The sequence below is a fragment of the Ursus americanus genome, chromosome 11, assembly GCF_024610735.1.
Source record: "Ursus americanus isolate L20-20 chromosome 11, mUrsAme1.1.p, whole genome shotgun sequence".
Taxonomy (NCBI): domain Eukaryota; kingdom Metazoa; phylum Chordata; class Mammalia; order Carnivora; family Ursidae; genus Ursus; species Ursus americanus.
Window position 1 is genome coordinate 8,449,482 of NC_142137.1, and position 13,543 is coordinate 8,463,024.

At 38.8% G+C, this 13,543-nt stretch overlaps 1 protein-coding gene across 2 annotated transcripts in view; it reads right to left on the minus strand.

Moving 5' to 3' along the window:
- Positions 1-1,276: 1,276 nt before the first annotated feature.
- Positions 1,277-13,543, minus strand: part of RNGTT (RNA guanylyltransferase and 5'-phosphatase) — a 308,710-nt gene continuing 296,443 nt past the window's right edge. For both annotated transcript variants that reach the window (XM_087865314.1, XM_045807080.2), the window contains 2 exons: positions 5,389-5,512; positions 1,277-3,929 (listed from right to left, as the gene is read on the minus strand). In XM_087865314.1, coding sequence (XP_087721440.1) covers positions 3,766-3,929; positions 5,389-5,512 — 288 coding nt within the window. In that variant the 3' untranslated portion in view covers positions 1,277-3,765. The remainder of the gene's footprint in view (positions 3,930-5,388; positions 5,513-13,543) is intronic.

Below are 13,543 nucleotides of genomic sequence, written 5' to 3' on the forward strand. Positions count from 1 at the left end.
AAGTCGGCCCGGTGTGTAATTTAATCATTTATTTCTTCCTAATTATGTCTCTGGAATTTAGCATCTTAATGAGAATATTAAACTTCTTTTCATGGCTTCTGTGTCACTCACATTTAAATATTGTTTAATAAGTGGTTAAATAAGTCCCTAAAAATCTATTTACTTTGCTGATCCCAACTTCGTCTCCCTGTTTTGGAGAGAGGTGTTTGAAACCTTGTTAGCACCAAAGAAACAAATAGTTTGGGACCCCTGGCACCAAAGCAGCCCCCATGCTGGGACTGCAACTAAGCCTTTAGGAGTACTGAACAATAAATTAGGCGTTGGAGTCAAAAAGACCTATGTTTGGGTCTCAGCTCACAACTTACTAGCTATGTCACCTTGGGTTCATTATCTCTGAGTCTCAGGCTCCTCGACCACAAAGTGAGGTTAATTACGGTACCTACTACACAGGGTAGTTGTGTTTAGGACAGTCTCGGTGCTTGGTCTATATGCAGTAACGGTTATATTGCCTTTCTTGTGAATATGGGCTATGTACAAAGCACAAGCCTTCACAAGAATCATGTTAGACCTGGGAAGGCTTTTTTTGATCATCTGGCTCAATCTCAGCATTTTATAGATGGGGACGGTGGGTAGAGGGTGAGATCCAGAGAGAACACAGAACCAATGAGAGGCAGAGCCTAACTTGGTTTCTGGGGTTAGCCCAGGGTTTCCTCTACCACATTAGTCTTCCCCACCTGCAAGTATTTGGTTCTTGACTTTCAAGGTCTTTCGACTAGAAAGGACTATGCACATAGTTCCAAATGTTATCATTTGAAAATTAAAAATGGCAAATTCCATACTATAAAAAATGCAGAGTCAACAAAAAAAGTGATAGAGGTCATTACTTCATTATTTCAGAATATTTACTGCGGAAAGAATTAAGTGTGTTAAAAATAATGTGACAGAATATCTACCCACATAACAGAGTACTAAGATGAGGTGGCTAAAGAGAAGTGATATAAATATCACTTAAAGATGTGCTTTGTGCTTTCCCCCCACTCCCCTACACTCCAAAAAGAAAAGGCGCAAACTACACCCCCCATGTCAATCCAACTTCTCGGTTTCTCAGCAAGAAAAACAACGGGTTTTCCAAGTCTTCACGCTAATTCTAGAATGCAACGAAACCAGATGGATTACGATGGGGTACGGCTGACAGGCAGGATAATGCCAGCGACAGAAAGGACACAAAATCATCAGTTAAACAAAGGGACACAAAACAAAGTAGATAAACTGTCTGTTATTTTAAATCGATAGTTTTATTACAATACACACTGACACACAGTTAGAGAAGGAATGTCCTGACATTTTCTGAGCATTTCACAGAAAGCAAATGTAACCATCCAGGCAGTCGAGTCATCCACATCTTTTCCAAATTCAAAGCAAAAGCCTTTATATTTGATAACTCAGGAAAGCAAGGTTCTCTGATTCTCCTCTACAAAACTTCAGTGTCAGAAAATAGTTACTGTGAGGTGGGCTGAGAAGGGAAGGGTTTCTCTCCTCCTTGCTGTCCCAGTTCCTGCCTCTTGATCTTCCCCTTTGACTTTCTAGATGACTTTTTATGATACTGCAGGTGATAGTGTGTTCAGGGGCCAAATGGGGTCTACTTATTAGGCTGGCTATTATACTTCACTGTAATTGAAAGGAAAGAACAAATTAAGAAAATTAAGTCCTGGAAAATGCACAAAGGCAAGGAAAAAATATCTGGGTGTATTAAAAATGAGATGCTCTTTTCACATAACTCATTTAAAAGGTTACAATTACCATAAACATTTAACTCCATTAAAGATCACTGGCAAAAACTAGCTCTTACATCTGCAAAAGGGCTCTGCATTTATACAGGCTCGGAAGAAAGCGACATACCATGTGAAACGAGTCACTAATCCTGGTGAAGCAGGCATCAGGCTGTTTGGAGTTGCATAGGTGTTTTTTCAGATCCACTTTGTATAAGACACTATGGAACCCTGACCAATTTCCACCTTTCAGCCGTCATCGTGGCATTCAGGTGTTTTAATCCCTTTAGTGCCCAAACTCACAAAAGCGCTCGAGGACTGAAATACTAAGATGACATTCTGGATACATTCACTACACGTTACATAACTTGGAAAGAACAAAGGAAAAAGCCCAAGCATGACTCTTGTATTTCATATAGAAAAGCACTGCAGGAGAAAACTTTATTTAAAAACATTAAAACTCAGGTGAATATAAATACATTTTTGGTTAATCTGTGCTATATCATATAGAAATCCTGTCAGATATTCAGTCTGCTGGGTAACTCATTTGCATTTTTCATGTCTGACTGTATTAGTAGGAAGCATATACACGGATGCATATACCGACATATATATATGCATATACACAGATAAAATTCAGATCATGAAAATTTGTTTTAAACACACATACTTAAAACCTGTACGTCTAAAAATAAATACATTAGCCTCTAATAGGCTAATTCTCAGAGTTCCTTCACAAACTAGTCAGAACACGGCTTCTCAACAATGGCGGATGACCAATTAGCTGCTCTTTAAATCCATTATCTATCAGTAAATGTTTTAAAATTCAGATGTATGACAGAAATAGCATCCCTAGCACAGAACATAGATAGAATTCTGGCTTTGAAAATAAATGTGTTGGCTTCCTTGATGTTTAGTTCCTACAGATGTCTACTCTTTGCCTCTGCATTTATCTAGCAGTGGGAGAGCATTTTCTAGTGACAGCATTCTAGGCCATTGGCATTACCTTCTAATCAAAGGAGTCAGCTGGCATTTCCTTTGTGCCGTTTCGTTCAAGGGAACTAACACAACATCGCTTGTGTTTGATATCACTCCCATAATCACAGTGAGTTGTGTGTTTTAATGTAATTTACAACGTGCCGATACCACTGAGGTAAAGCAGAAGTAGCCCTGGCTTTTTAAAAGAAAAAAAAAAAGAGTCTCCCAGGAGAACACCACACAAGAGGGACCTGGTAGTGTAGGTCTAAGTTCTACGAAGTAACTCAAAGCCATTGCCAGAATGGACACATTGGATATCTGGTATTTTAGTTCAAAGAGCAGAAACATGAAAATACTCAATATACTTCCTTTAGAAAGGATGCAACTCACAAAAATGGGGCTTTACTTTTTTACGTTTACATCTCAAAAAAAAAAAAAACTTAAAATGATATAAGCCAGACCAAGTTGTTTAATATAGTACAATACTTAACAACCTTGTCATTTGTTTTTGAATACAAGAATCTCAGAAATGTAGGAAATCCATGATAAATGACAGCAAGAATGTTTAATGCCATTGCCTAGATTTTTTCGAATGGAAAATTTACCATAGTTGAAATACAACTTCTAAAAAATACAGTGTTTTATGCGCTGACAGTTTCAGATTACTAACTTTATAAATTAAAGGTGAAAGTTATCCATATACAAACAAGGCCTCTTTTTCATTGATTTCAATCTCGATTAAACCTTTGGATATTTCAATCTTCAGATTCACAAGGTAAGGCTGAGTTTATCAGATATAAATAAAATGTTTAAAGTCCACGATGTATTGTAGCACTGAGGAAACAAACGCATCAAATATTTACAGGCTGGCTACAATACTTTTCTTTTTTAAAAAAAAATTCAAATGTGTATCAACATCAAACCACACTCTTTTCCCAATTCCTCTGGCTGCAAAAACGGGGCAACAGCATTTTTTCTCACTCATTTTTCCTCTCAATCCTGAAGTCAGAGGCAGGTCTTAGGTCAAAGGGCGAGGTCTTTTGGGAGGTGGTGGAGGCATGAGCTCTGTGTCAGGGTCCAGATGATGCTTTCGCTTCTGTCCTGGAGAAGCTGCCGCACATCTGTCGATGAACTCAAACAGCATCTCCTTGGTGACAGGGTTGGAGATGCTGTTGCACACAGCTGTGGACAAAGGGAGACACGTGTCTCACGTGAGGGTTAACTAAGGCAGCTGACTCACCACAGGGAGACGCGAAAGGGGAAAGGTTTTCATCCCAATATGCTAAACACTTTCACTTCACCGACTGCGGTGACATGCTTCACACATGAAACGGTTCTCCGCGCGCCCCTGCCCCCCAAACGGGTGCTTTTCTGGTGGCTACTCTTTCTTGTACTGTTAATTTTAAACCCAAACTTCAAGTATTTGAATTACAACCACACCTTCACTGTGGTTTCCCACCTCTCCAAAACCGTTTTATAGGATTTTAACGCACCCCAGCGCATCTCGCTACCGTCTATACTCAACCAAAAGCTCTATAGGAAACGCGCGCTAGCACCCTTCAGCCTCATCTGTCAGAAGGGCCTCCACGCTGTCATGACAGCACCAGCCACCATTTCCACCGAACAGGGAGGTTCCACCGCAGCTGGCAGACCGTACTATTTTATTTTAATAACTCGCTTGAGGTAAGTAAGGTGTTACAACAAAATTATGAATAAATACAGCATCTTTTCTTATGTGATCACAATTTACCACCAGTCCTTTGAATTGAATTCATACTTAGTTTGGGGGGAAAAAAGGACACTGGCTTAATTATTCCTATTTTCCAAATTAACTCATCTTGTCTGAACACAGATGCTAGTTCCAACAGAACCCTAATGTACAATAGTAACTTTCATAAACTGCAAAACTGAAACTGGCAATTTCTGTCTTTTCTCATAAGCTTCTCATATAATCAGCATCATCACTGACTGAGCAGTCTAAAAGCACACAATTCTATTAACGTTTAATCTTGGTTTTTATCTTATTTTTTTCAGCTTCACTAAAAATGCAATCCGGAGCAAAAACTGCTACTAGTTTACCTTATAAACTTAATTAATTTGTGTGGTTTGCCATGACAGAAACTTCCTATTCTGAATTCCTATTTCTATCGTACCCGAAGAACTCTTGGAGGGATCGCATAGGACGTTGTAGGAGGGTGTTTTAATGGTTTTCATTTACTTTGTTCTCCATTGTTTGTAAAGCTATTTTAGGAGCTGGAAATTACATTTTCCCCCTGCTAATTTTGTCTTTTACCATCTGGCAAACAATGGTTTTTATAGGTCTGAATAGATCTGAAATTATCATGGCTGTTGTTGTTGTTGTTCAACAAATTCAACCTGTATCCAGCCCATTACCCTGCCCTTTACACTTCTCTTTTGGGCGCCTGGGCACAAGCCCACAGGCCTAGAGATGGGAACCTAGAAGCCAGCTGGAGCCGACGGTCACAGCCCCTTCCCAGCCAGCAAGGACAGGGGTCTGAAGGACCTACGCCCCATCAAGCAGAACGCCAAAGACGGCACATTTTGATTCTAAAACCTTAACGCATGCGCGCGCGCTCTCTCTTTTTTAATGTAACAAACATCGATAGGTCGTCATACTCACCCATGGCAGTGTTGTACGCGTTAGGAAAACTTTTGTCTGTTCTCTGTCTCATGAAGACCCAGCTGTTATTCTCAAATTTGCATTCTATAATTTTGTTGTCATACTGTTTTAGCTCTTTTGTCACCTGTTTTAAAAGAGAATTGAGGAAAATATTTAAATAATTTGAAAGGCTTTTTGCTTCCACTATGTGACAGACACATCAGGGAATGCCAAAAACACCTCAGTAACTCTTCACGCAGAGCCTTTTGTCATCTGAAGTGTCTAATCAAGCCGAAGGATACGGTGTGCACTCCCTCGTACACATGCTCATTAATCCGACATTTTATAAATAGTCGTGAAAACTGCTGTCAATATATAGCAATTAAAAGAGGCTAAGCAGAAACCAGCCACTTCTGGGCCAAATGCAAATATGTTACCATAGGGACCGATGCTTTCAATATTTCTGCGTCCCTATGGCTTACAGAAATTGACGGTGCTGCGTAGGTCTGTCGGCTCTCAGAAGGGTCTCACCGTCTGAATTCCTGTGTCAAAACCTAAGAAGCTCCCTTTACCAGTTGAAAGAAAAAGTTACACACAAAAAGTAAACATTAGGATCAGATTCAGGTAACGCGCATCCTGAATATTTTGCTTTGCAAGAAGTAACAACTAACCTAAACTCTAATCTTCAGGTTAGTCACCCTTCCGTCTCCAGACTACTATGAGCGCTTTATACGTCTGGTGGGTTCGGCTACTTCACGTCAGCTGATTGACTATGAATTACAACTCACTCTGTCAAAGCTAACAAGTAGCCATGGTAACCATAAAACCTTCTAAAAGATATTTCATCAGGCTGTGAGGATAGTTTTCATAAATAGGAACCTAAGCTTATCTTTGCAGTTTTCAAATCAAATGCCAGTCATGGTAATATTTTAATTCTGTCCTCATCGTTCCCAGCTAGCACATTTCCTCACAATACGGGAGATTGCAATCATTTAAACTTCATTAGCATTATTTGAAATGCTCTCATTTTTCTACCCGCGGATTCAGTACCACCTAGGAATATGAAGGGAAGCAAATTTCTAAAAGATGCTTTCAATTCACAGATTAGGCAGTGCATGTCTTCATAAAAACTATAAAATTGCATTCCTTTTCCCTTAATAAGTATTACACTTGATTGGATTATTTGCATTTTCGACAAATCCAACAGGACCAATAAATATATTTAGTGGCTCTGGAACACACCTGCCCAAAAAACGGATGTTCCACTTAGTAAACAGGCTAAAATTGTTCTCAAATATTCATTATTCTGATCTCAATCCCCCCCCCTTTCTCCCTAAGGATCCACCTCCTTTTACTTTGGATACATTATCTATAGCCAAGTATTAGACAACTCATTCAGCTAGGGAACCATATTTATCACATGTAGGGTCTAACAGAGGTAAGTGTCTAAACCTTTCAGAGCCTCCATTTTATAATTTCTAAAATGGGCAAAGGAGTTCCGAATTTATTGGGACACTGGAAGAATAATAAATGAAAGTACCTGGCACATATTGGCCAACCAGTAAAATTCTTAATTAAATATAAAATTAGGAAATAACATACTGCTTTCAAAAGCAAAAAACACTTCACAAGTAAATTCACTAAAGAAACCAGGATGACATGGAAAGGTATGCTTTGAAAACAGGTGTCAAGAAAACTGTATCATATGTACTACACAGGACAGGCTGATGTCAATAATGTGCAGCTGGTACTTCCACTGACCAGCAACTGTAGTCAGTCTTTATCATAGAGCTCATCATTCTTGCGTTCTTGGTTTCAGAACTGCTAGAAATTATGTGCTGCTCAATCTGACTACAGCAATTAAGCAGCATTATTAAGTATCTGTGTATCTATTTGGGCATGCATTAATAACAAATGGGAGACAGTTTTCTGAAAAATGCAGGCACCTGCCACTATACTAACCTAAATGTATGTCCACGTTCAAGAACAATTCACTGTTCTTCACTGATCACATCAGTTATATCCCAAGACAGATACACTGCAAGGTACTCATCATTTGGTTCAATAGTAGAACATACTTAACTGACAGAAATAATACTTCTCACATGTGCACAAACTAAAGACAGTTGTCACTAATGGTCAGATCAAGAGAATGAGTGGCATATAGAGGAGGAGTTTAATTTTAGTATCCAAATTCTAATTTTATGACAATAACCATCCTCAGCCAATTACGTATTATTATCTACTAAAACAAGACCCTGTTAGGCCTTCTATAATCAACTGTTACTCTAGTTTGAGCTAATAAGAGCTTGAAAGTAATAAGAATAAAATATTTAGGGGCGCCTAGGTGGCTCAGTTGTTAAGCATCTGTCTTCAGCTCAGGGCGTGATCCCAGGGTCCTGGGATCGAGCCCCGCTCACTGGGCTCCCTGCTCCGCTGGGAGCCTGCTTCTTCCTCTCCCACTCCCCCTTGCTTGTGTTCCCTCTCTCGCTGGCTGTCTCTCTCTGTCAAATAAATAAATAAAATCTTTAAAGAAAAAAAGAAAATATTTATAAATCAGGATTTCATATCTGTACTAATAATTATATTGAATTTATGAATTTTACTGTTTTTTTTTTAAGAGCAATATACAAGGTATTTTATATTGGAAAATATTTTGTTCATGTATCCATCCTGTTGAGTACCACACTTTTTATACCATTTGAATCTACCAATAAAATGAGGTTAAGAGACTGGATCAAGCATCTCTGGAGGTTTGTTTTTGTTTTTTTAAAGAGAGGGAGAGAGAGAGAGACAAAGAGAAGGGGGTGGGGAGGGGCAGAGGGAGAGAGAGAATCTTAAGCAGGCTCCACACCCAGCTCAGAGCCTGACGTGGGCTCGATCTCACCACCCTGAGAGCATGCCCTGAGCCAAAACCAACTGAGCCACTCAGGTGCTCCTAATATCTCTGGAGATTTTAAATTAGCAGCTCAACAATAATACCTGCAACAAAGAGCCCACAGTAGAGTCAGGTACAATCACAGGTGCTCTACTCTGCTCTATTCTTATGCAATACTTTTTGTAACTTAAGTGCTAGGCAGACACCTGCAGTACCAAGTCACAAAAGGCAAACCATCACTGTTGGCTGAACTGACCTATACCGAGCAAGCCAAGTTGCATTTCCATTTCTAGTGCTGGGATGAAACTCTAAAACCCACTGTCCCTGTTTTGGGAGAGCTGTTTTGCTATAAAGAGCTCATCTTGAGGCCCTGGGTGGCTTAGTCGGTTAAGTATCTGATTCTTGCTTTCGGCTCAAGTCATGACCTCAGGGTCTTGACAGCAAGCCCTGTGTTGGCCTCTGCACTCAGCAGGGCATCTGCTTGTCCCTCTATCTCTGCTTCTCTTCCCACTTGTGCTCTCCCTCTCTCTTAAATAAATAAATAAATAAATAAATAAATAAATAAATAAATAAATAAATAAATAAAATCCTTCTTTTATAGAGACTGCACAAAGGCTTAAGGGGAGGGGGATTTCTCTGAATTAATTTGCTCTGGAGACACTTTAAAATAACAAATATCCTTAGACTGAGAAAGCCATCAGTGAGTTGTAGTGCTTCTATTTTTAACTTTTAATTTTGACATAGTTTTAGATTTACAGAAAAGCTGTGCATAGATGGTATAGAGAGTTCTAGTATTCCTGTCACCTAGCTTCCCTAATGTTTACATTTTACAGATCATGGTACACTTATCAACTCAAAGAAATTCACATTGGTACAACAATTCACTGAACTGCAGACTAGTCACACTTCAGTTTTTCCACTAACATCTTCATCTGTTCCAGGATCCCACCCAGGAAACCACACTGCATTTAGTCATCATGTCTCCTTAGTTTCCTCTGATCTGTGACAGTTCCTCAGACCGTCCTTGACACTTCTGAAGAGTACTAGTCAGATATTTGTAGAATGTTCCTCAAGTTGGAATTTTCTGATGTTTTCTCATGATTAGACCGAAGTTATGGATTTGGGGGACAAATGCCAAGAGGTGAAGTGCCTTTCTTGTTGTGTAATATCTGGGGGGAGGGTGATATCAACATGACTTATTACTGGTGATGCCAACCCCGAGCACTCCGTGAAGATGGTATGTGCCACGTTTCACTACTGTGAAGTTACTACTGTTCTCCTCTCCATACTCTGTCGGTTAGTTATGAGTCACTATGAACAAACAGCCTCACTCAAGGATAAGGGAAGTAAGCTCCACTTCCTGGAAGGAAGGGTATCAAAAAAGTTGTGGACATTTATTAAAACCACCACAGATATTACTAAGTTTCTTGAGAGAGATATTTTGAGACTACACAAATACCCTGTTTCTCCTTAAAGTTTTGCTCATTAATTTTAGCATTCATCCGTGAATCTTGCCCACAGCAATTATTCCTGTGGTGTTCTAATGGGATTTTCTCTTTTCTCCATCCCTCTACATTTATTATCTGGACTTTTTCTGTAAGGAACACTTGTCCCACTTCCCTCATTTATTTATTTGCTTACTTAGTATGAATTCGTGGATATTTATTTTATTCTTTGGTTTATAATAAAATACTACTGTCATTTATTTTGTTGGTCAAACTGTCCCAGTTTTGGCACTGGGAATTCTCTCGTGTTGGCTCCCGTGTCCTTTTAATCTGCTTCCATTTTTACTTACTTACTTATTTTCAGCATTTACTTTCTGGCAACTCAAAATACTACTCTCCAGGCTCATCTTTGTATTTTCTCTGCCCAACCCTAGAATCAGCCATGAGGTCCTCTACCAGGATTTTATAAGAACAATATCACTCCTCAACAGTCCAGGCTATTCTAAGTACTGTCACCACCTGTTCAGGTCAGAATTTAAAAGTATTACTGAGGGAAAGTGAGAGAGAACGACAATGAGACTCTAAAGATGAATATATGTTTTACTTAGAAGTTTCCACTCCGTCTTTTGTGAACTGCTCTCTCTGGAGCTAAACTCAGTTGGCTGTTTTTTCTTTTTGAAGTTATAATTCTATTCTTTGATAATTCAAGTTCTACCTCTATAGAGTGACGGAAGGTAAATTTAAAAAACATATCTTAAGGGGCGCCTCGGTGGCTCAGTCATTAAGCGTCTGCCATAGAGCCCCGCATCGGGCTCCCTGCTCTGCTGGGAGCCTGCTTCTTCCTCTCCCACTTCCCCTGCTTGTGTTCCCTCTCTCACTGGCTCTCTCTCTCTCTCTGTCAAATAAATAAATAAATAAATAAATAAATAAATAAATAAATAAATAAAATCTTAAAAAAAAAACTTAAGTAGATGAAACATAAATCTTATTTTAATGTAAATAACTTCAATTTCTAGTACTTAAAAAGGCACTGAAAATAAAATAATAATTCAGAAATAAAATGAAATGGAATTATGACAGTTCTCCTTTGGTGTCAGAACAATACAAATAGCTTAAATCTGAATTATAAGATAAAGACTCTTTTAACAATACTACATTAGAGTAGGGTCTTGAAATATACCTTTTAAAAAAGTGCATCCACTACTGGAGAAAGTAAAACACTTGCCAAGTTACCTTCTTAAAAGGTACACCTACCACTACTATTATGTATAAATAACATACTTCACATTTGCTAGGTTGGAAACAGAGCAGTGGGAAGTCTCTCCCTCATGAATGGTGGGGTCTTCAAGCCCTCCAATCAATTAATCGAAGTAGCCAATGAAAAAAGACGGCAGCCAGAACTCTGTCTTATTTATCCTAAAGGTCATTACAGACAAGTCACAACTCCAGGGTATGAAATTCCCACTCAACTACGGATTATTACCCTCCAATAAAGTCAGAGTTAGTCATAGTTCTTACTCAAAATATAACAAATCTTCATATAGAATAACAGACATGCAGAAAAACAATGATATGCTAGCAATGGTTATGGATGGATGGTGGAATTAGGAATGACTTTTACCTGTGCATGCTGTATTTTTCCAAACTTTCTATATTATATGTGCTTAACTTTTAAAATTTTTAATAATGAAAAATTCCTTAAAAAACTATTCCATAAAAGAAAATAAACATCAGGTTGGTTTTCAATGCAGTGGTACAGAAAAATAAGAAGAGACAAACATTTATAGAAAACAAAGTCTTGGAATCAGGTCTTAAGACCACACACAGTTCCCAAACTGTGCAATGAAATATCCCGGTGTGCTGCAAAAAACTCGCAGAGGTACTGTGGGATATTTTAAACTTTTGAGGAAACAGTGTCATGTGCTGGACACCACGCAAACTATTAGTTGGAGGAAGTTCAGTTTCAATATAAGATTCCTTGAGATGACATTATACTTTTGCAAAGCTGAGTTTTGGGTAATTACTATGATAAAAACCAAGGACCACAAAAATCAGTGTGGAACAACAAATGAAGTTGGTGGTGTATAATCTGACGCCAAGGTTTGAGAAGTTATGTAATCCTTAACATGTGCTAAGTTGTGAAAATCTAGATACTTATTAAATTGTTTGGCTCCATCCCGTCAATCAATGGAGGTGTTAGGTATTTCTTTCGGCTTAGAGATGCTGTGTATGAGGCAAAATTAACCAAGAAAGTTTCATAGCCTTGGCCCTAAGTCCTTCTCATTCATTTCATTCGTTCATCCTTCCCCGGATCCTCCTCTCTAAACCCACATGTAGGCTTGTATCTAGCACTTACTGGAAACCAACCAGAGTAGTGAACGACTTTGCCTGAGGTGTAGAACATAGCTCATGGGAGAGAGTGAGAACTTCTATCAAGTTAATCTCATTGGGTTTGATCTAGATCACTAACCTATGTATTCCCATTGATCTCCCATTCTCAGCGGAGTACCCAGTCCTGGGGAGATCCTCAGAGAGGATGTTTACCAAATTCAAGAGAATTGTGAGCTTCAGCTTATCAAACCAGTTTGTACTGTTTGATGGCTGGTTAAGTACAGTACGCTAGTAGTCTCTCCAGCCTTTTCTCTGCCTCTCTCCTCCTTTCTACCTTTTCTTTCTTTCCTCCCAGGCAAAACAAAAGGTTTTAGGGCTTTAATATCCTCAGTTTGTCATCTGGATAAACAATGCACTTGTACTCTCTGTTTCTGGGTGCCTAACATGGAGGTGACGCTACTACTAGTCTTTGCCATCACAGTATTAAAAGCAGCACTTCTATATATATGACTGATGAATCACAGACCTGTACCCCTGAAACAAACAATACATTATATGTTAATTAACCGAATTTAAATAAATTAAAAATAAATAAATAAATAAAAGCAGCACTTCTGCTTGTGGCAGTAAAGAACACATAGAGTACGTGAGATTTTTCTGTCTGCCCTGCCGTGCCCATTGGTCAAGCAGTATCGAGCATTTCTAGAACTATGTGACTCATTTTATATGAATGAATATTAACGATTTATTCATTGAGCACTTAGTATGTATCAAGCATTATAAATTTGTGACCCACGCACATAACCTCATTTAATTTGCACCGCAATCTTATGGGGTAGGAATTATATTATTGCCCTTCAACAGCTGCGGAGTCTAAAGTTTAGAGTAGTTAAACATCCCATCCAAAGTCACAGACCTAGAAAATGGAGCAGACAAGTCTCAAATTTAGGTCTCCCTGTCCAATGCCACAATGCCATTTCATATCCCTCCAGCTATTACAAAGCCTGGCCCTCCATGGACATAAATGTAGAATGAAACAAATAAGGTTATTTTCCTGCTCAGAATATGGCTGAAATTGGGTATAGAAGCCTTTTCACATGTAAGTTTAAGAAGTCAGTCATGTGAAAACACAAAGACATTGGACCTACTGTGGTACCAGCCATGCACTGTAGATTCATACTTCCCACCATCTGACAAATGCTATTAAGCAGCCATGTGTCAGGCACAGAACTATAGACTGGTGATACGGACACAGTCCCTGTCCCTTCAAATGTAGAGTCTGGTCAACAGTCAAGTAACAAATTACAAATTAGAAATTATGATACGAGCTATGAAAAAAAAAAAAAAACAGATACACAATAGAAACTAATGCCGGGCGAAAGATACCTGGTTTTAGGTGGGATAGTCTGAGGAGCTGATATTTAAGTTGAGATTTACAATACGACGAGAAGCCAGTTTGTGGAAAGAAGGAAAGAGAGGGAAAGAAGGAGAAAGAGAGAGAGGGAAACAAATGAGAGCAGGT